Raw genomic sequence first — 25,444 nt, 5'->3', positions numbered from 1 at the left:
TTGTAACAATGTATTCTCTTATGGCGAATGTTTATACATACAAAAAGCAGGGGTAGCAATGGGGACCCAATTTGGTTGTTCATAAATGGGAGCAAGAATTTGTATTCACACATCAGTCCTTCACTAAGGTTATAGCGATGACATCCTAGTGGTTTGGGATGGAACTGCGGACGAATTCAATGAATTTATGCATCAGTTAGCAATCACTACCAGTTTTCTGAAGTTTACTATAGAAACATCATATGAATCAGTGGATTTTCTTGATGTAACTTTGTTTATTGAAAAAGGCAAACTTATATCAAAGTTGCATAGAAAATCATGTTGGAAAAATACAATATTATAGTATGCATCCACGACATATTTTTAATGGAATTGTGAAAAGTCAGTTTAACAGATTATCTAAACTTTGTAAAAATGACACTGATCTAGTGACAGAAGCGAACAAAATGGAAGATATATTTCTAGAAAGAGGTTATAATAAAGCAACTGTGAGACAAATTAGAACACAAACACTAGAAGTTATGAATACCACTGAATATATTAATGCATATAAGCCAACTAATAGTATACCTATTACAGGTGACTTTAGCAACAACAAAAATAGAGGAGAAAAAGTCAGGTTTTTAACTACATATTCTAATGATATTTACAATATAAAGAAAATTATCATTAACAATTGGCATGCACTGACAACTCAAAAATAGTAGGAAAGTTTCCTTCATTTACTTTTAGGAATAATAAAAATTTGAAACGGCTTTTATGTGCCAACTCAGGAGTAGCTAATATTAATATTGATAGATTTTCTGATAAAATAGGCACATTTCCTTGCCATCATTGTAATTATTGTAAATATATCTCTAAGAATCAAGTTTTTAAACATCCTATAATTGATGGCTTTTCCTTAATCCCGAAGCTTTATGCCTCATGTGATACTACAGGCCTAATCTATCTAGCAACCTGTACATCATGCTCTAGTTTTTATATTGGGATGACCAAGAGAAAATTAAAAAATAGGATATATAACCACCTATATGAAATTAAGCGTGGAAATGAATTAAATGCCTTAGCCATGCATATCAAACTCTGTCCTGGTCATTCTTTTGTATTTAAAGTACTGCAAATTGTTAAACAAAATTCAAGAGGAGGAGACTATATGTTATTACTTGAACAAAAAGAATTATATTGGATATTCAAACTCAAGGCACATGTTCCACCAGGCCTGAATACTTATATAACACTTAGATCTCACCTTAAATTACGGAGATGAATTAAAACAATACTTAGTCCCCACTAAAGTATCATGACAGAAATAGTTAGTTAAACAATATTTTACATTTCATATAATGTATTACAGATTTGTTTTTGTCTAGTTAAGTCCCCTATTCAAGTATCATCACAGAAATAGTTAGTTAAACAATATTTTATATTTCATATAATGTATTACACACTTGCTTTTGTCTAGTTAAAAAATTTTACATTTTTTGTTTTGCATTGATTGTTATCTTAGTAATTTATACATCATTATATATGATGATTCATATCTATATTTATCTTGTCTATTTAATATTTATATACAGCTAGATTTAGGTGCTAGATCCTAGGTTTTAATATTTAGAAGTCTTATATTACATACACAGCATTGTTTATTAACTTAGGCATATATAAAAAAGGTATAATATCAAGTGTATAAATCTTAAAATTTTAAAGAATTTTATATTTCACATTTATATTTCACATTTACTTGTTTAGTATATGCATTTGTTGAAATGTATCTATCCATTTGTTTATTTAGAAATGAATATTTTCATGGCATTGCTACTTGAAGGAATCCAAAGTCATCAATTTTTATTGGTTAATTGATTTATTACTTAATTAATTTATTGCTTGTGATGCTTTTGATGATGATGTTATTTTATATAAAAGGAATCAACAGTAATGTTTTAACTTATGGTCCAATAAAGCTGAGTTTACACTTTATTAAGCCTGTTCGTGGTGAGTTCCAGGTTTTCTCTTTCTTCAGTATTTATTTCAATTTATACCTGGACTCTTCAGTTGGAGCATCTCATTTTTTGTCTATCACTTAGATGTTTTGAGACCCTTTCTTTTAATTGTCTGGTAGTTTTCCCCCATGTGAAACTATTACATTGTTGACACAAGGCTAAGTAAACTAAGTTTCTAGTCATAGAATCTGCATAAAAATTACTGAATTACGTTTTCCCAGTAATTGGATGAATAAACTTTTCTTCACATTAATATGTGTACATGTTGTACACCTCCGACATGGAAATGTTCCTCTCCTTTTTGAAATAACTTGGGGTTGACTAATTTTATCCTTACATAATAGCTGTTTCAGGTTCTTATCATTTTTAAAAGAAAATCTTGGTATTTCTCCCACTATTTCTTTAAGCCCTTCATTCGAAATCAAGAGCTTTCAATTATTCCTTATAATATTGCAAATTAAGATTAGTTATATAAGCACTAAACAAGATGGTCTGAATTAGAGCTGATGAAGGATCAGTTAGATTCGAAAACACTTATCTTGAAAATTTATTGCTGATTTTATTATTTTACTAATTAAAGTATTTTAACTTACAAAAGATATGTCAAGTATTTTTATCTGGATTACCCTGGCCTTGACTACTGTGTTACTTTTGGTTTGTCCACGCTAACACAAAAAACAAAGAAAATGAAACTCCACGGATGAAGAAACTTGGTCCAGAAAGTTGCAAATGCGTGTCAAACATGAATAAATAATAGCAGAATAGTTTGAAAAATTTCCGATAACTTTTAATGCGTAAAATAAAAATAGAGAAACGAAGTCATCAAGCGCTTTCGCCTGGTTCCTACCAGGCTTTATCAAGATGCTAAACAATCAAAAACAGAGTTGTTTTATACCATTTGGAATTGACCATGTGATCACTTAATTTGCAGTTTTAATTATAGCAATCAAAGATTTAAAAGGCCAATGTCCTCCATAACACCAATATTACTGTCAGGCTTATTAGTTTAAAATCCGAATGAAGGATTAAATAAATTGTGTATAAAAATACAATAAAAAGGTGTTTATATAAAATAGATATATATACAAAAATATATATGTATATGTATTTGTGTGTTACATAAATCACATGCCATAAATAAAAGTTGTAAAAATTGCAATACCATGTTAAAATATGTATGAGTGCATACATAAACATTTCTCCATATTTTATTATAAAAAATTCCAATAATGTTAAACAACTGAATATTAATACCATAAAATACAATAAAAGTAAAAAAATGAAAATTCTGAGTCTAAAAAAATGCATTAGTAGAAGCCCAGAGGGTAATAAATATTTAACTCATAGTTTCTCTCTATTTAGTTTTAAAACACTGGCTATACTAATACTGTCGTTCAAGCCTGGAGGTTTTGTTGCATTTAGTTTTAATTGCCATACTAGTTCTTTGTTCTCCAGATGAGTCTCCCAGTCACCTCCTTTGGGGTCTTGGGTGACTTGTTCTAGAACTAAAAATTTTAAGTGCAAATTTTACAAATTTTATTTATGGCATGTGATTTATGTAACACGCAAATACATATACATATATATTTTTGTATATATATATATCTATTTTATATAAGCACCTTTTTATAGTATTTTTATACACAATTTATTTAACCTTTCATTCGGATTTTAAACTAATAAACCTGAGAGTAATATTGGTGTTATGGAGGACATTGGCCTTTTAAATCTTTGATTGCTATAATTAAAACTGCAAATTAAGTGATCACATGGTCAATTCCAAATGGTATAAAACAACTCTGTTTTTGATTGTTTAGCATCTTGATAAAGCCTGGTAGGAACCAGGCGAAAGCGCTTGATGAATTTGTTTCTCTACTTTTATTTTACGCATTAAAAGTTATCGGAAATTTTTCAAACTATTCTGCTATTATTTATTCATGTTTGACACGCATTTGCAACTTTCTGGACCAAGTTTCTTCATCCGTGGAGTTTCATTTTCTTTGCTTTTGGTTTGTACTGGTATCGTTACACAGCACGACACTTTAGTGGGAGTTTCTTACTTTTCTTTTTATATGCCATATTTCCTTTTACTAGCAATTTATCTATTACCAGTCTCTCAAAAATCTTGACATTCTACGTTATGATTACACCATTTGCTTCTTCTTTTTTTTTTTTTATGTAACATTTATTGACTGAGAAAGTTCAACTAGGACAGAGCTTACTTTCAGTGGAGGCCCAGATGCATGTGTTTCGAATGTGGGAGGAAACTGGAGTACCCAGAGAAAACCTATGCAAACACGGGGAGGATATACAGGCACCCCAGTCGAGAATCAAACTGAAGAATCTCTTGCTGTGAGGTGACAACATTAACCGCTGCACCACTGCTTTAATTTTTTCATCTGTTAGATTTTCCTATGGTTTTACATACTAATGTTTTATCATTGCATTCTTATACCATACATTTCTATCTTCTTCTATATCATCAGCTTTTATTTCCATAAAATGTTTTTGTTTGGTAACATTTTAGTTCTTCATTTATACACATTCTCTTTTACTCTTTTTTATCATACCCTGAAATTTATCATACTTACATTTATACACTTTTACAACCAACCTCTCATCTTTTTAATGTATCTACTTTAACACTTTGTACAAATTTAATAAATCAGCATATACCACTTGGTTAATTAACCCTAAATCTCCTTCTTCTTTATTTACATAGAAAACTCATCTTTTTACTCGGATTAATCTTGAACCCTATATAAATAAAAAAAAAATTATCTACAATAATTCCTTTTCAAATTCTGATCATGGCATAAATACACTTGCTAAGTATGCTATTTTCCCATTAGTACTGAATTTATCAAATAAGCCTTTTTTTCTGAATGATAATGTATATGTTCTCCAGAAAAGACAGGCTTGCTTTATTTCTTCTATCGTTTTTTCGCATTGAATTCTACGTACATCTTTATTCCCAAATTTTAGACCTAACACAGAAATTTCATTCATTGTAAAATATATACCCCTGATCTTTACTACATAACTTAAACCTTTACTTTTCTCTTTATTTAAAGCCATCCCTATCATCTTTAGAACCAATTTGTGTAAATTATTACATCTTTTATCCAAGTTTTGTTTTTTAAAATTATTATAATGTCATCTGCATATGTTAACAGAACTGGAATTCTTAACGCTTCAGGTGTTATATACCTGCCTCCTTCTTTTTGTAATTTATTTCACAAACTGTCACATTCATAACTAATAGAAAGAATATACAGCTCACTGGACATCCCTGTCTTACACCACTCTTCATATTAATCAGCCATTTGCAAGTATTTTTACTTGATAATTACTATACTCTGACATACATAATTTCTTAACTTTCCCACTTATATTGTTTCATTATTACCCATAAGAGTTCATGTCTAATTGTGTCAAATGTCTTATTAAGGTCTCCTATCATGATTTTTGGTTCTTCATTTCTGTTCATAATATCATCCACAATTTCTTTATCATTAGTAATTCTTGGCAACCCTTCCCCTTTATACAATATATGCTATCTTCCATAATATTTTCATTTTAATTTCAAATCTATTTTGTATTATTTTCATAAAGAACTTATAACCATTATTTTTCGATACTATCGGTCTCCATTTTTTTAAGTGTCTTCTATCTTCCATATGAATTCAAGTACTCCACTACATAATTTTTATACATAAAACCTTCATTTAACCATTCTTTCAAAATATTTAAAAAATACTTTTTGCCAATCCCTTAAATTTTTATACATTTCTTACCCTATTCCATCTGGGCCTGCAGCTGAATTTATATTTACTTGTCCTAATACTTAATCAAGTTCATTTAATGAAATCTCCTTTTCCAACTTTTTATTCTCTTTTTCTGTTAACTTTTTTACTTTCCATGTTTTATTCACTAACTTATTTTTCTCTTTTAATATTTATTGTACTACACTATTCATATTTTCCCCCGAGTTCTTTCTATTTTTCCTTTTACATTTTTTTATTTTTATCTTTCTCTTATTACATTATCATCTTCCTTTACTAATCTGCTTGAGTAATTTGAAACTTCTCATTTTCCTTTTAAAAACATCCTTGCTTATGTATATAACAAATATTGTATTTTTTTCTTGATTTATTTCATATAATTATTTTCCTTTGCCAAAGCACTTTCTATCATCATGTTCTAAATCTTCCAATGCATCATTATATGTTCTTTTATATTTTTCTTTCCCTATTTCTTTCACATAATATTGCCACTGTAAAAACATTTTTTATATTTTTCCTTAAATATCATCCACCATTCAGACCAATTTTTATAAAATGTTATTATGGTAGTATGATCTTTCCACAACTGTATTACTAATCTCTTTCCTTCTTCAGTCCATGTTTTCTCATTTATCCTTTTTATTCCTTTGCCTATTTTATATAATCTTTGTTTTCTGTTATTTTTTTAAATTAGATTAGTACTAGGCTAACTACCTTTGTGAGCCATTTTAAGCCTAGCCAATTATCCCCTGTGAGATTCAAACCCTGTACCTTGTGTTTGTAAGGCAAACACTTTAACCATTAGGCCATCCTCACTAGCCATATTGCAAGATGGTCAGAAAATCCTGTTTCAACTACCTCACCTTCTCCTATAACTAAATCTTCTGATACTATAAAATAATCTATTTCAGTTCTATACATACCCCTTTTGTAATTCCATGAATTTTTGTCCCAAAGTTTTAGCTTACCACATCTTAAAACTTCTAACATTTTTCTTGTATCATTTCCTTTCTTTTTACACTTGCTTCTTAACTCACAATTAAAATCTCCTATTATTTTAATATTTATATTTATCACAACATGGTGTAAAATCTGATGAAATGAGCTTTTCCTTTCTTTCCAATTATTATAAGCATATAATGTTATAATTCTGTATACTTCTTCTTTCTGTTTTAAATCTGCAGTGGTTATTCTTCTCATTTTTGTTAAAGTTACATCTAACATCTTTACTGTACCTCTACAGAATACAGCTATTCCAGGACATCAGTCATTTCCCAAATTCCAGATTATCTTTCCTCCCTGTAGTTTCTATCTTTGCAATTTTTCTTCATTTGTTAAAAATCTTGAATTTTCTAATATAACTCCATCTACATCACATGTATTACATTGCTCCAAATGTCCTATTCTTTTTACTATATTCCTAATACTATTCACATTTACAGCAAGCACTCTAAGATTTTCATTTTCCCTTTTCCTATGATTCATGGTTTCATAAGTTAATAACTTTACTAAGCTAGTTTTCTTAATAGGCTATTCTATGCCTAACCAATTTCCTTCCCAAAGGCGAGAATCAAACACTGTACCTTGTGTCTGTGAGTCAAACACCTTAACCATTATACTAAGCCCTACTCATTAGCTGTATATGTTCCATTTTATCAATTTCTTTTCTTTTTTCTTTTGTGCTTATCTCTTTAAATTTTCTTTTTCTGCCTATTACCGCTTTACAAATATAATTCTTTTTCCCTTTTACTACCTCTCATTTTGTCTTCTTCATCACTTATTTCAGAACCTTCTTCTATGTCCTCTTTATTATTTTTTCTTATATAACATCTATTCTACTACTTCTAAAATTTCTTCCCTTTGCTCATTTTTTTCTCTTTCTGTTTTTCCTTTCAGACAAAATGTCGCTTTGTTAATAAGAATAAATGCTCTTACCTCATGTGCTTTTACACCCAAATGAGTTATTAAATTGTCCCACACTTCATACCTGTCCATTTTTTAGTTTTGTTTACTTTGAATCCTTACCACATACTTCCATTTTTCATTTTCTTCTGCCTTCTTTCCAGCTGCTTCTCTTTTGCCTTCTTTTACTTTCTCTGCATATGTTTTCTTTTCCATCTCACCACTATTCTTCAGGATTGTCTGTGCATCCCCCTTTTGTATTTTCTCCACAATGTCACTCCAGGAAACATCTCCTTCATTTTCTGACTCACTCTGTACCACCATTTCTTTACATAAATCATCCTGCAACACTCTTGACTGGAAGGTTGTAATTATACATTCATCATTTCCTAACTCATCTCCATCAAACAGGTTTCTTTGAAACATTTCCTCAGAATCATGCACACATTCTCCAGTCTCAATATTTTTTTTCACCACTCCAACATTTCCTTCTCTCTCCATCTGCCTTCCAGTTTCTCCAGGCCACCTCTGTGCCTGGAATGGAAACAGGAAGTGCTCCTCCAAAATAGGTCCCACTCACAACAATAAAGAGCACGGGGAGTTCCCCGATGCTCAAGCCAAATTTCCCCTAGGAGCATAAATACCACCTCGGGTCTCCCCTGAAAAGAGGCTACTAGCCTGGTGGTACTAACCCGGACAACAAAGAATAAATAAAATAAATGTGTATGTGTAAGTGCATATATAACATTGACATATATTGTAATAAACATTTACTGAATAATTTCTCACACACACACATTTTTAAGTGTAGTAATATCCTGCAGAGTGGCTAGTATTACAGACTATTGGATCTACCTCTGGTAATGTAGCCCTCTTCAAGTCTTATAGTATCTCTGAGGGGTCCATTGTTGACCAGTACCACCTACTATTTAAGGTATCATTGCCACTTTAATATATAAATATCATATGTTAAAAGATGTTATCCTCTGTCAAAGTTTAACAGCTGTGTCCACAAATAAATTTTTTTTAAGAAAAAAGAAACACTTGGCTTTACGATTAAGAAAAAAAACTTTGTATCACAGTGTGACGACCCACCACTGGACCAGTAATCAAGGAGCCTAAATTCTCACCAATGACACCTGTGAGGGATGTTCACTGAGAGGATAACAAGTAACACACAGTATTTCCAGATGCAGCTCTCTGCATCAAGTACAATTTGCCTTAAGAGCACACAGAGACCACAGTCAGTCCGCGGCTGGTTTCCTCACTCTTTCTCCAGATCCCCAATAAGACTCCCCACTGGCACAGCTACAGAGTTGAGATTTCAGCTGAGTGACCAAGACAAGACCTCCAGCACCCTCTCTGTCCACCCAGTCCTTTGTGTCCCTGCCCAGGTAGCTCACACACACACACACACACACACACACACACACACACACACACACACACACACACACACACACACACACACACACACGGGCCTGGGAAAGGCTGGCACAGGTTTACTAGCTATGCCCCCTTCTGCCCAGACTATAGGGTAGTTTTCACTGCCATCAGTCATTCCTTATCAGCTACTTTAAGGCCTGTAACAAAGGGTGTCCAATCTTACTGTGAAATATTAATATTAATACAAATGGTAGTTTGACCAAGAGCAAAGTTGTTAGGAGTGGCCCACACAGTATCACCAAATAAATATGCAAGTATTCTCAAAACGTAAATATCTCTACACAGATAAACGAAAATGAAAAGTTTGAATATATTTAATAATAAATAATAAAAGAACAAGGCAATACTAGATACATATTCACAGTGACATCAGAGTTCAAAACCAAAGGAAATATTTAAAATAATGTTGCAGTACAGGCTCACACAAATAAAGAAAAACATCTAAACTAAGCTTTACAATATTCCTGATTGTATCTAAGAGAGTTATATTATTCCCTAGAAACTTACTTCATTAGAGCAAGGCAGATGAGGTGAATGGATTTTCTTGTCGTTATTGTCACTTCCAAGACAGAATGTAGAATGCTCTGTCTCACCAACAGACTTCTCAAATTAATATCTAAAATATTACTGCTGGGATAGCTTGCATAATTGCATAATTTCTGCTCATCTCACTTCTAGTTCCCAGGAAAAACCCAATTTCTAGAAGCTGGCAGGATTTACGATCTACCTAAAAATATACAGACAAGGGCTTTTCCTCAGATCTTTGGCAGATGCTGGAAATCATATAACAACTGCATTCCTTCATGCTTCAAATGTAGCAATTAGTTCACTCCAAGGACAATACAGAAATTTTCCTAGTACAGACTTTGTGTCTCTAGCTGCATTGAAAATGTGAGCAATAGCCTCTTTATTGCGTAGCCTATAAAGTAATTTAATTTAAATTTTTTTCTAAAGTTAGCTGGAATGAGGTCAACCCTCCAGTTTCCTCTGTTAATCATACACATTTACACAGTTACAATAGTGCAGGTACATTTCTGTTTACTTCCAATAGGGCACACTGGGTTGCATTTCAAACACAGCACTCTACATTTACCTTTTCAACAAACACGTTTGTACAAGTAGTTTGATATACACATGACATACAGTTCTGATACATTTGTAACACAAGCATCTTGTATAAATCATTTTGATATATTCACCAATGACATATAATTATTTACAAAATTCCAGCTAGCTGTGCTGGCAGTTCTCCTTTGAATGCACACAGTATTTCACATGCATATAAACTAATCTCTGATAATGAAGAAACATGTTTGGAAAAAGAAATAGTCCTTTGTTTCACTGAATTCAGAAGGTAAATCATTTTTAGCTTCTAACTCACTGTAATATTAGGATTCTACAAACATATCTCTTAATAACAGTCTTAAAATGATAGTGAAAAAAATAATGCTAAACATATATATAGATGTTTTGTTTCTGAAGAATGAACAAACCAAGCTAAGTTCGAAACATAATAAATAATTATATTAATATTAATTTGTAATATTGCACAATAGTTCTTCCAAATCATGTATATGCTCTGGGGCAAAGCAAGTCTCTTAATCCAAACATTTATTTTTTAGGTAATACTGTTTCTAAGGATATATGCCATTACAAACTACAGGACAAAAGAAACATTTTGACCTACAAGGTGGATGACAGAAAAAAGTTTTGCTAACAGATCTTTTAATGATAACATGCCATCCCAGTTGAAAAAAAGTGTTTGTTCTTACCTGAAGAGTTTTGACTTTTTCTGAGATGTTCTCCTGGGATATAGCTTGGCCTGAAAGTTTATCCTCTGTGGATCCATCTGGTATAAAAATACTTTCATGGGAAAATGCCCGTGTGCACATATTATTACTGGAAGACACAGAATATGATCATCTTTTTGTTTAGCAAAGGTGACCAATGACACTTCATCATACTGTGTACATTTCTACAAACATTTTCATACAACTTTAACAATCATGTTTACATTTACTTCTTTTCTTTCATTAAGTATTCATCTGTCAGATATGTATGTTTTTCTCCTGCTTGAACATTACATATTGCTAAATATAACCTTCCTATTACAGACTTAATATCACAGATTTGTCAAATATTGTTTCTGACTTGCTGAAACTGTATTGAATACTACAGTCCCTCTCCCTGTCCTTATTCACCTTCCCAACATTGCTCCCCTAGGTTATAACAAAATAAATTGTTTCATATCCCACACAACAATTCATGCTTCTTTTCATTCTCACTGTACTCACCCACTCCTCCCCTCACACCATATCCACCTTTCCTTCACTGATTTTCTAGTACTGCCCAGCAATATTACAGACAACATTCCCTATATATTGTCAAACCTCTATAACAGCTCCATCATGGATTTCTTTAAAATACAAATTCTTGCACCTTCACCTATCCAGGTCAAAACTTACCCAGAACCTGAATAAAATATAAACTAATATTTCCCTATGCCATTTTCCCTAAAAAATACAACTCTGTTGTGATATTAACCCTAACCCTGGGTCTAGTATAAATATACATGGGTGTTCCCACCCTCTCACCTATATGCTCAGTCCACACTCAGATTCTACCATATCAATATCAGAAGCATCAGTAACAAAACAACTGACCTTCATGAAATGGTTAAATACCCTTGCTTCTAACATCCTAGACATCCCTAAAACTAGGCTAAAGCCATGCATCAAAGATGAGGAAATCATCCCACCAGGTTACATCATATATAGATTCAACAGAAAAGCAAATAAAAAGGTGTAGGAGTAGCTATGATGTATTCTAACTCCCTGGGACTATCTCTCTACACACATACTTCCCCTACTTTCAAAAATACCAAGATACTCCTCTCCCTCTTCAGACTAAATGACAGGAAATGCCTCTGTATATCCCATCTAGTGATAACAAATTTCCTCTCCTGGACTACATTAAATATTCGCCATGAAACAATAACCCTGGGTGACATAAACATAGATTGTCTCTCCCTTACCACTGATTCTCCCTCAGTGTCACTAATCTTAAATGGTTACTCACAACTAATTCATATCACAACCAGACTCAACAAGTTAAATAGGAAAAAAAAAATCAACACTAGACTGGTTTCTAAAAAAACAAGCATTATAAAATTTCATCTTCAGGCACCTTATCAGATCCATTTAATGATCATCTACCAATCTTTGTCCTTAAACACACAACTCCTCAAGTTAAGAAATACCATTTTAAAGAACTACAGATCTAACAAACTTTAATAAATAAACCTTCTTAGCCATTCTTACTTCTGCAAAATAGAGTACTCTCAAAACCATTCCCCTAGATGATGCAGTCCACTTATTTAGTACTTCCTACCTCAACATTCTAAACAAAATGGCACCCATATACAGAAAGAGGGTCAAACAAAACATTGTCCCCTGGCTATCTGCAACAAACAAAAAATGCAGGATAGAGTTAGGCATGGAAAAAATGTCAAATTACCAAACCACAGGAAAATCTCCATACCTTCGGACACCTTTGCAATCAAACCACAATCAAAGTTAAAAATGATAAAATAAATCACTATTTTAACTTAAAAAACAATTACTAAAAAAATCATGTTATTTTTTGGAGCTCCATCAAAATTATCAGCAGGTAGAATAGAGCAGACCAATCTATATAAAGACAATATTGCTTCTAACTCCCATTTCATCAACACCATAAAATCACTACTTAACATAGACCTTAACCATTCAGTCCAGTTTCACTTCCAAGTCAGTGGCAGTCATAACACTTTCTCCAGCAGCACTGCTACAACCTCTATCATTAAAAATCACCTCCTAAGACTAAACCCGACCTCCCTAGCTGCATATAACCAAGCCGGTGAACATCTGAAAATTGCAGCAGATGCCACTGTCTATCACTTTTCAATACTCATTAACAGATCTATCCAGCAGTCTTATGTCCCCTCACTATAGAAGAAATCATTTATCCTATTCCTGTACAAAGGGGGAAACACAACTGATTTTTCCAACTATAGACCCATATTCATACTTCCCCCCATAAAAAATCTTGGACAAATGCATCCATTATCACCTTCTCATCCACATTCTTACCAGTAAGTTGCTCTCCTCCAATCTACATGGCTTTAGACCAAGCCACAGTACCACTAGTGCACTAACAGACTTCTGTAACTGCTTTAATCATAGCTGCAATACAAGTAATATTGTATCTGTCCTTTTTCTGGTCCTATCTAAAGCCTTTGACAGTGGCTCTCATAATAAACTGTTCCATCATCAAGTCTTCCTTGCTCTGTCCTGTGGCAGTCCCTCCTGGTACCTCAGTTACCTGTCTAAATTGCAGTTTATCATCTCAGACTTTTCAATAGTCTTTGCTGGTGTTCTCCAAGGTTCTACTATAGGGCCACTCCTATTTAATATATTTATTGATAATGTACACACTGCCTCAAAACATGCCAAACTAGTTCAGTACACCAATGATATAACCCTTATCTGCTCTGTACAAAATCCCATTCTTATGCAACAAGATATATTCTCCCCCATAGAAAACTAGCTAGCAAAATCAAACCTAATACTAAACTGAAAAAGACAAAATGTCTCCTTTTCATGCCTACTCTCATGATAATGCAAAGCTAACTTTCAAATCACCTTTGCATATACACAAATATTGAGGTAGTATACAATATTAAATTACTTTGGGTTATAGTAGACAATACCATGAGATTCACTCTCCATATCTAACAAGCAATCAAAAAATATATATATCTTCAGAACTTAGGTCTGCTATACAGGGCCAAACAATATCTGATTGAAAGCAGCTGGATAACCTTTCTGTATGCCTCTCCTATTTTCACCAATCTCCAGTCCGCCATGACAACTAAATTAGAGCAGTACTATAAAAAATAGCCAAATTTGTTACAAGCCATGCAACATACATCACTGCCCTCAGGCACCTAAATTGACTTGACCTACCTCACCTACTCTCAACTTCAGTTTTCACATAGGTCAGTTTTTCACCTTGACAAATGCCCTGCCCTAAATAGTATACTACAATTCCATTCTACCAATAGAGCTCTCTGCTCTACTGACAAACACCTCTCAATTCATGAAGCTCACAACAAAGCAGGAAATGCGCTTTACTCCAATTGTATCTCAAAATCCTGGAATTCATATCCCCTCCTATCAGACTCCTCAACAACACACATATCTTCAAAAATAAATTACAACTGTTCCTGTATGGATCCTGGCTATGCCCCTGCTATTCTCCAGCTAAATTATTCCAAAAATACCTCCCTCTCCTATGTACACATAAATATCAGTGACTATGTCTTCTCTCGTATTTTTCTGTCTTCTCTCCTTATGACAAAATGTATATAATTATACCTGATGTAATATGCTACTAGGTAACTGCACTTATTGCTGACTATGTTGCTGAAGAATATACTTATTTCATAATTATCTGCTTTATTCATTCTCAATTTGTATGTAATGTTGCTAATGGTACCTGATCATTTTGTATGCTGTATAAGTACTACCTTTTTTATTATTTCTTGTGACACTTTTCTCCTAGGACCTCTGCTGAAAAGTGGCTTGTTTGCCCAGCCAACCTTTCCTGGTAAACAAATGGATGTAAATAAATAAATATATATTAACAGACCTAGAAAAAAAATGATCTCACACACACACACACACACACACACACACACACACACACACACACACACACACACACACACACACATTTACATGCACATTGTTCTTGTGGTGATTTTCTTGTCATTCCAGAGGGTGAAACCCCCTCTGTAGCCACTTGCCAAAACCAACTGTACAAACACCATTCTTGAGATGATTTTTTTTTGTGAACTGGTGGTCACACCCTTCATATTCCTTGTCAAACTGGAGTCCATTGCAGTAGTGTCAGCCACCCAACATGACAAAAAAATACTGTACCTACAGTGACTTTTAGTTGCCGAGACAACAGATTCTCCTCATCCCATACACATTCATATTAACATTACTCAGCCGCTCCTTAAAATCCAAACATAGGATGAATTTGTGTGGAAGCAGATAAGGCCAAAAAACTTTTACTTGTTACCCTCTGCTAGTATGATGATTATTCATCCAGGGAAATGCCACCCCTGGGTGATTGTAGCATGCACGGGTGCAAAATAGTTCTAATGAGGTAAGTAGTCACTGTATCTCCAAGAGCTTCATGCTAATAAGCTATGATAAAAGAACAGGTAAAGGCTGCATCATAACTAAGCCTCCACTCTAGCCAATCACTTAAGTAATTAATAAACCACTTTTGTATTATGGAAATATGTCGGCAGATCACGCACTACGATAATGACCACAGTAAGAAACATCAAAAACTTGTGTGCTGGAAGTATAGATCACAAAAAAAACCTGCCTGTTTGAAGTATAAATCTTATCTACATTGCAATAAAAGATCAAGCTTCAGTGCTCTACCTTATATTAATGCTGCTTTTGATTTCTTCACCACTGCTAGATATTCTAGATAGAGTTACATCCTTATATCAGACTGAAAAGGAACAGAATACAGTTTAATAAAAGAGAAGTATGTGAAGCCATGACAAGTACAGACAAACCCTGGAAAGTATATCCATATGCCAAGGACAAAATCATGTGAAATGTATAAAGGGCCTTAAGAAATATATATCAAATGACTATAATAAATACATAACGGAACCATCATACCACCCTACAAATGAAGAAAGCAAAACAATCTTATTTGTGTAAAGGAATTCAGAGCTTAATAGGAAAATCACAGCTGAAATCAGATGTCCCCTTAGCTTAAATTCTTATTTGGGAACAACGGAAAATGTTAAAGACTATTTCCCTATCATTTCAAATCTTCCTTAACATGAACAGAAATATGGAAATCCAACTAAATTAAGTGAAAACCTCTTTATTTTTACCTACTGACTAGTGTTACCATGTTATGAAATCCCCTAAAAAAAAAAAAAGATCATATTCATCAGTGTCCATCAGATGCACACCACCAGCATTTCTAACACAGACAGCTGGTTTCACTCTGCTATGTTTGGCTATGATTATAAAAAGAAGCATTAAGGAAGTGATTATATAAAAATAAGGAAAGGAGCGAAACTCTTCGCTATGTTGAAAAACAGAGACACCCCAAAAGTTGAAAATTGTCAAATCTATCCCTATACTACATCAACATGTAAAGTTATAACACAAGATAGTTCACAAACAGTTCTCAAACTACCTCCAACAACACAGTAATTTTTTAATACTTAACACGGCTTTAGACTGCATCATGGGACACATACAGCAACCATACAGCTGTCCAAAAACACCAACAATTTAGACAAAGACCTCTATAATGTGTCTGACCTCTTAGACTTCTCAAAAGTCATTGATTTCAATCACATCATCATGGTTAAGACACTATCATAAGCTGGTTGTAATAACATAACTGAAATGGCTGACAACCACGTTAGGCAGAAAACAAGCAATGTCTTGCCAAAATTCTCACTCACATCCCTTTCATCTTCACTTTGGAGTACTCAAGTTTCTATATGTTGTTTTCTTCTCTTGAATTTGCACACCAGCAGAACGTTCAAGCATGCTGAAATATTTACCTAATACAGCCTGCAAATGACCCAATCATATACTGAAGCATAACTTTGGACCCATATTCTTAGTATTTAACCACCTAATTATGCAAAGTTTCAATGCTACCCTGCTGCTTGTTTAAAATTGTTACTCTGTTAATACCTGCTTCATTTTTACCTTGTATACTGTGAATTATTTTGAATTATTTTGACCGGTGCTCTGACCCAGTTAACACAAACAAATAATCAAACAGATTAATTAATAATATGCCCAATTTCAGGAGATAATTCAGACTCTCAGGATTTAATTCAGGTTTGGACATGGGGTCTATATCATATGAGTGAATCGCACAAATTGTGAACGCTCATAATGTCAAACGTACCGGACCTCAAAGTGCTATTTCTGAGATTGCGGTACAGTGAAGAATGGGATATTTGCCCTTTCCTCTCTGTAGTGCAATCTCGGAGTTAGAATATATATTTAGTGGGGGGTGTGGGGGGTGCAGCCCCCCACAATATGAAGTTCAAGGTCCAGTATGTTCAATATTATGAGCATTTGCAATTTGTGTGATTCGCTCATATGATATAGGCCCTAGACAGGATATTCACAAAAACAAGTCAATTATCACTTAAGACATAGGCAAACATACATAAACAGAAAAGAAAATAAACCATTTTAACATTTTTTTCTATTTAAATACAATATAAATCACATACATTTCCTTTGCTACTTCATCAGTCTAATATTACAAAAAAAATTGCTGAAATTCTGCCTTCCCTTAAACCTCACTCCTCCTCCTGAACATTATTCTGCATGTATTGTTTCTGCAATTTCCATTTACTTCTATATATTTTGCTCCTTCCCATTTCTAAAGATCCTTCTTCTAGTTCATTTATCTCTTTTATAATATTCAGTGCCTCAGACACAGCTGGTATAGACTTTGGTTTCCATTTTCTAGTAATTGCTTTTTTGGCAGCCAACAGAATTAAACTCAATAAGGCCTTACTATGTCTAGACAATTTAGATCCTGTACCCCAGCTCAAAATAGTAATTTCCTCATTTACAGCCATTTCCTCAATCAATATTTCTGATAAAGCACTCTGTTGGGAATGTTTCTGCCAACTCATTACACTTCCAAAACATATGTTTCCAGTTACCTATCTCCTTCTCCGTCACATCTCCATTATTTAAAATACCAATAAACCACTGTTATAAGCGCTACTAAGATGATTCTGAAGACTTGGTGTAGTTAATTTTAATAGTCGCTTTTGTGTAAAACTCACTTCATCAGAAAATACGTTGTGTTTAAAATCTGTGACAGTTATACAAACTCAAAAGAACAATTCAGCCAATAACATAATACAACCAATTAAATAATTATGTTGGAATAAAATATTTAAATATAATAGTTAACCCTGCAACAACCAACTGGCTTGCGATCACTTACAAAACACTTCATATTTTTCACTGCTTCTATCTTACTATCTATATTCATAAATAAGAGTTTCTCAATTTTTGTATTATCTTTTGCTTAGTCTCTTCTCACATATCCTTAGCTGCCATAACAAAAGCATTTTTAATCCATACTCCTAAATGCTTCATCTTATCATGTCCCCATATAAATGAGTATTGCTGAACCAATTCATGTGTGGGTAATCCAGACATTCACCATTGTAAAATAAAAATAGAAAATATCCAAATTCTTCATATAACATAATATAATATAATCAGTGCACTTACACCCAACCACTGCCCCCCAGCAACCTATGATCACAGCACATGAACATTAAACTTGGTTTTGTCCAGCATATTTTCTCTTGCTATACTGTAAAACCCATATTTCTTAGAATTAAACAATTGCTTACTTTAATATATTTAACACATACAACAATAACTGAAAAAAATCCTCCCACGTTTAAAATATCCCTGACTACACACTGCATAAAACTGTTTTATTGTATATAACATGCAGCTTATATCATTAAATGTTTCATACAAATACTAACAAGAACAGAAATTGTTTTACTTACAGTTAGTTTTCCCTATTTAGTGTCATTCTAAACATGAATGCTATAAAGCGGGGTATATGCTTTACAGTCCACTCTCAAGTTTAACAAAGTCAATAGAAATCCAGTGTTTTTCAGCCACTCTTTTTGTTGCAAAACCATATTTCACAAATGTGATAAGATACTTTATAGCCTTTCATTTATTCATTAATTTCAGAGTTGGTGGTCTTTTTCCTGTGTATTTCCAACTCCCAGCACCAAACTCTGGTTTAAGTCCAAGGTACTGCTGATTCTTCTTGTCGACTCCTATATTTTTTTCTTTCTCTCAAACATTTTCCCTTGGAACACTGGAAACTATGAACCTTATCATCAGAAGAATGAGAAGCAGTGTCCCCTTCTGCTTGCTGACTCACTTTATGTTGGACAAACTTTTTTATTTTCTCCTTAGCAGTTTAGATCTCACACCTACATTCTCTGATTGCTTGGATAAATTTGCTTCTCTTCTGCCTGGTGTACAGTGAATAATCATTTGCTGCAAAAACTCTACTCTCTCCAATTTTTAATACTTTACCCATCTGCCAACATTTTGTCAGGATTAACTTGTTCTACTTGTATGACTGCATCTTTAATAATACAAGTCTTAGCTGCTTTCTCATGGCCAGGTTTGAAACATATACTCGATGTTCCCTTTTAATTAAAAACTTCTGCTGTGGGACAGCAGTCCAGTTGTTTATTTGTTCTTTCATAAACATAACACAGTCTGTTACTTTCAGTTTCTCTGGTACAGCAGGTATACAGCAACTTAATTGTCCTGTCACAATAGGAAATGTATACAAAGGCACTGCCAACAAGCTCAAAAGGATCCATAGTAGGGTTGATAAGTTTTTAGCTAATCTTTTCTTAACAACCCTTTTCTGTGTTGCGTTAGCATACTTAAACTTTGCTAAATGTTGAGCACAGGCTTCTGCTTGATCAGCACATTTGCATTTAAAGTGTTGCATAGAAATAAATGCCCTGTTATGACATATTTATGCAGCATAAATGTGCTGGAAAGTTCATGTCAGCCCCCAAAGGTCTTTCTTTACATTGGTAGACTGTGATCCAAAATAGGAGACAGAGCAGTTAGGGCATAGCTACTAGATAAATGGAGCAATATTCTCAATGAAATTGACAGATAACATTTCAAAAATTTAAACACACTCTTTAAAAGTCATTACATCTAAAGCAATATGTGTTTATACTGTATGACAACAGGTAAAGTCACAGCACCCAGACCATGTTATGGACTATGTACACAATAATTTGTACTTCCTCGAATATGGGCTACTTTCTACTGAACCTCAAATGTTAATTTTACATTTGCAGGAACCTTCAGCATCCTATCAGGACTCTGAAGATCACATAACTGAGTGTTTGCCCTCATAGATAGTTTTGAAAGACCTGACTTGGTAGCCTGTGCTTCAGCCATGTTGATAATATTAGTGTTACCTGCACCAAAGACTCCAGCATTTGATTACAAAGCATTGCCAAGAAATACTTCAATGGAATTAAGAAAGCTGCAAAAATTTGAACAGCCAATACAGTATGAGAAACTGCTACATTTGAATCTCTGCCTGCCCCTCAGTATATGTTGGAATACCAATACAGACTCTTTGAAAGCTCCCTATAAGGTATGCCTTGGCAACAGCATCAATATTATATGCATCAATACAGAATGGCAAAAAAAAAAAAAAAAGGAAATGGAAACAAGACATTCTTTTATGTCCTCAGAAGGAGGCAAGGCATTTTATGTAAGTCAGATACATTTCCCTCCCATTCTTAGGGTACTATCGGGGGCATTTTGAAACATCTACTAAGGACTCATCTACCTCTAGAAAATCATACTGTAATATTTTCCTCAGACACTTTCAGCCACTGCCCAGGGCACAATGGCAAGAATAAATGAAAATAAAAAAAAAAAAAAAAAAAAAAAAAAAAAAAATATATATATATAGGTTCATAGGTAAGTACTAGGCTATTGGCCCTAGGGCCTATATAAGCCTAGCCAAAAAGGTACCCTGGCTTCCACCACCCAAGAAAATTATTTTCCTGTCCCTTGTCAAGAAGAGCCACAGAAGTGATCCCCGGAGTGAATTTCCTATTTCCCATCCAATCATCAAGATTTTTCTTGAAGAGTGCTAATGAGAAGCTCTGTTTGACATAGATAGGTAGTCTGCTCCAGAGTATGGGAAGTCTCTGGGACAGGAATCTATCCCTCCAGCATGTTCTGTTTATTGTGGTGACAAGGTTTAGGTCCCTAGAGCATGTAGCTCAGAAGGATTGGGATTTCTTTAAGTGGAGCATGTCCAACAGCTCTGGGTTTGACATAGCTTTGTATATTAGGCAGAGATCACCTCTGAGTAGGTGATATGCGATGGGGTAGAGCTGGAGTTTTTTGAGACGGTCTGCGTAGGGCATCTGTTTGAGGCTAGTAATCCTCTTTGTGAGGTATTTCTGCGGCCTTTCCAGTTGTTGTAGATGTCTTGTGAGGTATATACCAAACGGGGCGTTGTACTCTATAATGGGTCTAATGAGTGATGAGTAGAGGGGAACAATGACCTCTTTTTTTTCTGGATGAGAAACATTTTGTGATGAGGTGTGCCACACAGAAGGATTTCCTGGCCACTGTAGTGATGTGATTATCAAAGGAGAGACTACTGTCCACCTGTGTCCCAAGGTCTCTTATCACACTTTCAGTGTTAAGTAGACTACCCCCTATGTGGTAGTTCATGGGTACAGAGTTTTTACCAAAGGGGATGACAATGCACTTTTTGGCATTGAGCTTGAGGCAATGGCTTTGACACCAGGCATCTGTCTCAGTGAGGCCCTTTTGTAGGATGTCCACATCATTAGGAGTTTCGATTATGGATCCTAGTTTGCAGTCATCTGCAAAGTTAGTTAACCAAAGACCTTCTGTGTTAGCCTGTACTTCAGAGAAGTAGATACCAAACAGGAGAGGACCCAGGACTGAACCCTGTGGTACTCCACTTGTCACTGGTCTGAAGTTTGATTTGGAGTCTGCTACTTTCACAGTGTGGGTTCTGTCAGTAAGCCAGTTGGCAACCCATCTTGTGACATAGGGATTTATACCTAGTTTAGTGAGTTTATCTATAATTCCAGAGTGGGGGATGGTGTCAAATGCCTTGGCGAGATCTAGATAGGCTGTGTGAACCACCTTACCCTCATCTATGGCTTTGGTGACTGCTTCAAAGAAGTTTATCAGGTTTAGGAGACATGATCTGCCTTTTACAAACCTGAACTGTGTGGGGGTCCAGAGTTTGGAGATCTCCAATGTCTTTGTTTATGAGTTCCATGATGATACGTTCCATGGCCTTGCAGACCAGGATCGTCAGGCTAATGGGGCGGTAGTTCCTGGAGTCTGTCATGGCTCCCCCTTTGTGGAGTGGGATAACTGTTGCAGTGCACCATTCAATGGGCACAAAGCCTGAGGTGAGGCTATTACTGAACATGGTACTTAGGTTGGGTGCCAGTTCATTCTGTAGTTCATGTAGAAGGTAGCCTGGGATGTTGTCAGGTCCCATGGATGCTGTGTTCTTGCCTTTGGAGAGCGAGGTTTTTACCTGTGCAGCCATGATTACGGGAACTTTGCATTCTTTCGGTATAGAGATGGGCCCTTTAGTGGATGAGAGGGGGGTAAAGTTAGCAGTGAACCTATCTGCCAGGATGTTGGCAATATCAGTTTGTTCTGTACATTTAGTGCCATTGTGCTGTAACTCAGAGCAGATCTGAGTGTTGCCATTGAGATTCTTGACATAGCTATAGAATGCTTTGTGGTTGTCTTTAGAATCAGTGGCAATTTTGTTTTCATAACTAGCTTTGGAGGATTTTATGAGGGATCTCAGCTTCTTACTAAGGCTGACCAGGGAGTTCCTCCAATCATGGGATTTTACTCTTTTTTTGCAAGTTTCTTTCTTCTGTTGAAGAGTTTGTTTATGGCAGATGGCCACCAGATTGGCTTCCTGTTTTTGGAGGATAGCATCTTGATTCTGTTAGGGATAGCACAATCCATGCACTCATGTAAGTGCTTATAAAGTGCATTTGTGTAGGATTCAGCAGTCGCACCTCTATTGTCCATCTGCATGGGTGTTGTGAAGTTTGCCACTTCTGTCTTAAGAAGCGTGAAGTTGGCTCTGGAGAGATTTTTTACAGTTGTTTCAATAATGGGGATCGGGGCGGGATGTGGATGTCTAGGGTGATTAGCTTGTGGTCAGATCTGACCAACAAAGAATTGACCTCTGGTGTGGAACACCGGTCACCCATGTTAGTGATGACCAGGTCTAGGATATTTCTGCCTCTGGCGGGGGTGTGGATAGGTTGATCCAAGGCATTGGAATTTATGAATTCCAGAAAACGTTGAGGAAAAGAGTTTGTACATGAGTAGTTTTCACAGTTAATAGTGGGGTAGCTGAAATCACCCATTATTAGGATGTTGGGTTGTACCCTAATATTTTCCAGTGTATCAAGAAAAGAGAAGTGGGAATCCTGAGGCATGGTGGGGTGTCTGTAGCAAGCTACAATCTGGACTGCAGTCTTGCCCAGAGTAAGTTGAACTTGGATAATCTTGGATGCATTATGCTGAGATATAGATATAGATATAGCTATATATATATATATATATATATATATATATATATATATATATATATGCACAATTTAGTATGACAAATTATCTAAGCTGTTTTTGAGGTTAACTCCATACAGAAGTAGGACGAACACGCAAACACTACATGGACAGTGACCAGAAATCAGGATTCAACACTACACCTTGGAGTTGTAAGGTAGAAATCTTAATCATCGAGCCACTGTGGTGTCCAATACAGATTGCATCTTCCTCTCTCACTACTTTTCAAATTGTTTGCATACAAATGGTGAAGGGTATTGTGTCTGTAAATTCATGAAGTATTTCTATTCCTTCCTATTTGTAGCTGAACCATTCCTTCTGTCTTCTAGTCTCCTTTGCCAGTCAGTCTGGACTAACTGAGAAAAGGAAATCTTTGAATCAGCATTTGCTGGAACATTTCTTGAGCAAGACGAGAGTCTGTTAACTGCCTATCAGAGGCCAGGATCTGCCAGATCATCCCCACACTCAGGTCATTGAGCCCCAACTAACAATATGATTCTGTCATTCTACATGTAGGTGTAATTGACCTGAGACATACCTGTCTGAACTATATGAAGAGAAACATGATCCCGCTCACAGACTGTGTATCCCAGGTTGGTATGAGTCTATCACTGAGCAGCATCTTGCTGTCTCTAAGAATTATGCCACAATATGAGCAGAAGATAACTGACTTTAACACTTGGTTTAGTTTTGGTGTCATTTGAAGGGAGTACAATATTTTCAGTCTTCCTCCCTGCAAGCTGTCCTCACCCAGGATAATGTAGACATCTGTGTTGTTAGAGAGAGATGGAGAGCACCCTGGCAGTACACGGCTACAATGCTTTCCACACATTTAGACTAACTACTGCACAGGAAAAGAAAAAAGGTGGAGGTGTCTCAATTTTCATCAAAAAGAGTCACACCTCAAGACTAGTCAAGTGGTATGATGCACTTGAGCTTGTCCATGTCCAAATCACCATAAACAAGGACAGACCATATCGTTGCAAGCTACAGGTACTTTCTGTGACTCAGGATACTCATACCTCTTGCCTAAACCAACTGGAGTTGCTCTGCATTAAGCCCAGCAATATATTCATGGGCAACTTTAACTACCTCACTATAAACTGTTTACCATACAAACACAAGGTGTAGGGTTTGATTCTCACATAGGGTAATTGGCTAGGCTTAAAATGGCCTAAAAGAGCCTATTAAAATATCAGCACTCAAAATGCTGAGTGCCAACATGCCAAAAAAAAAATGACCAAAAACACAGGAGAAGAGCAAATCTCAAAGATTGCTCTTCTCCTTAAAACTTCTTTTTGCAAGGGAGGCAGCAAGCCCCCTGCACTCAGACCCCCTGAACCTATATAAACCAACTTCGCGATCACCATATCTCAGAGAAAAAAGAATATTCAAAGAAATGGCATCCTAGACTTCGTATATGCATGTTGAATCTTTCAGCCAGTCAGTCTCCATATTTCTGGACTCAGTCTTGGTGGTCCTGACATTTTAAATGGTTATTAACCCTTATAACTCATGCTTTGTTCTGAGCCCAGTCTTCTAGCTATAACCCTGCTGTTAAACTATTCTGACTGCACTGTCTGTTTAACCTAATATGTTATTATAGCATAGTCATTTAACATTTATCAATATGACATCATAAAGAGTTGGACAACTATCTAAAACTTATATAAGCATTCAAGTCTTCCATTAGGTTTTATACATTCTGTGACATATTTCTTTCTTTCCTTTTATTTCATTAATTAAGAGACTGGTTCCTTGATAAAATTACCCCTAATGTGGGGAGTATTAAATACTGCTTAGCAAATGATAACTCTGTCTCACCGCACATAGTATATAAACAACATTGTAATATTAGCAATTGTGACACAACTACTTAGTTTGCCGTGCCAGTCTTATTAAAAAGCAGACATCCAGTGTCAGTTATCAAACTAAGAGATGTTCTATTTATTACTACGGAACGAACTGCAAAAGAAAAGCACTTTCCTTG

General features: G+C 35.0%; 1 protein-coding gene across 4 annotated transcripts in view; it reads right to left on the bottom strand.

Moving 5' to 3' along the window:
* The window catches only part of CRACD (capping protein inhibiting regulator of actin dynamics), a 1,952,305-nt gene that overhangs the window by 439,499 nt on the left and 1,487,362 nt on the right, over window positions 1–25,444 (bottom strand). For all 4 annotated transcript variants that reach the window (XM_044062482.1, XM_044062485.1, XM_044062486.1 and 1 more), the window contains one exon: window positions 10,906–11,032. In XM_044062482.1, the coding sequence (XP_043918417.1) occupies window positions 10,906–11,032 (127 nt within the window). The remainder of the gene's footprint in view (window positions 1–10,905; window positions 11,033–25,444) is intronic.

This window comes from Protopterus annectens, chromosome 2.part1, assembly GCF_019279795.1.
Source record: "Protopterus annectens isolate FY-2018-M chromosome 2.part1, PAN1.0, whole genome shotgun sequence".
Taxonomy (NCBI): Eukaryota; Metazoa; Chordata; order Ceratodontiformes; family Protopteridae; genus Protopterus; species Protopterus annectens.
Note: the sequence above shows the minus strand (reverse complement) of the source record. Positions and strands in the feature narration are given on the sequence as shown.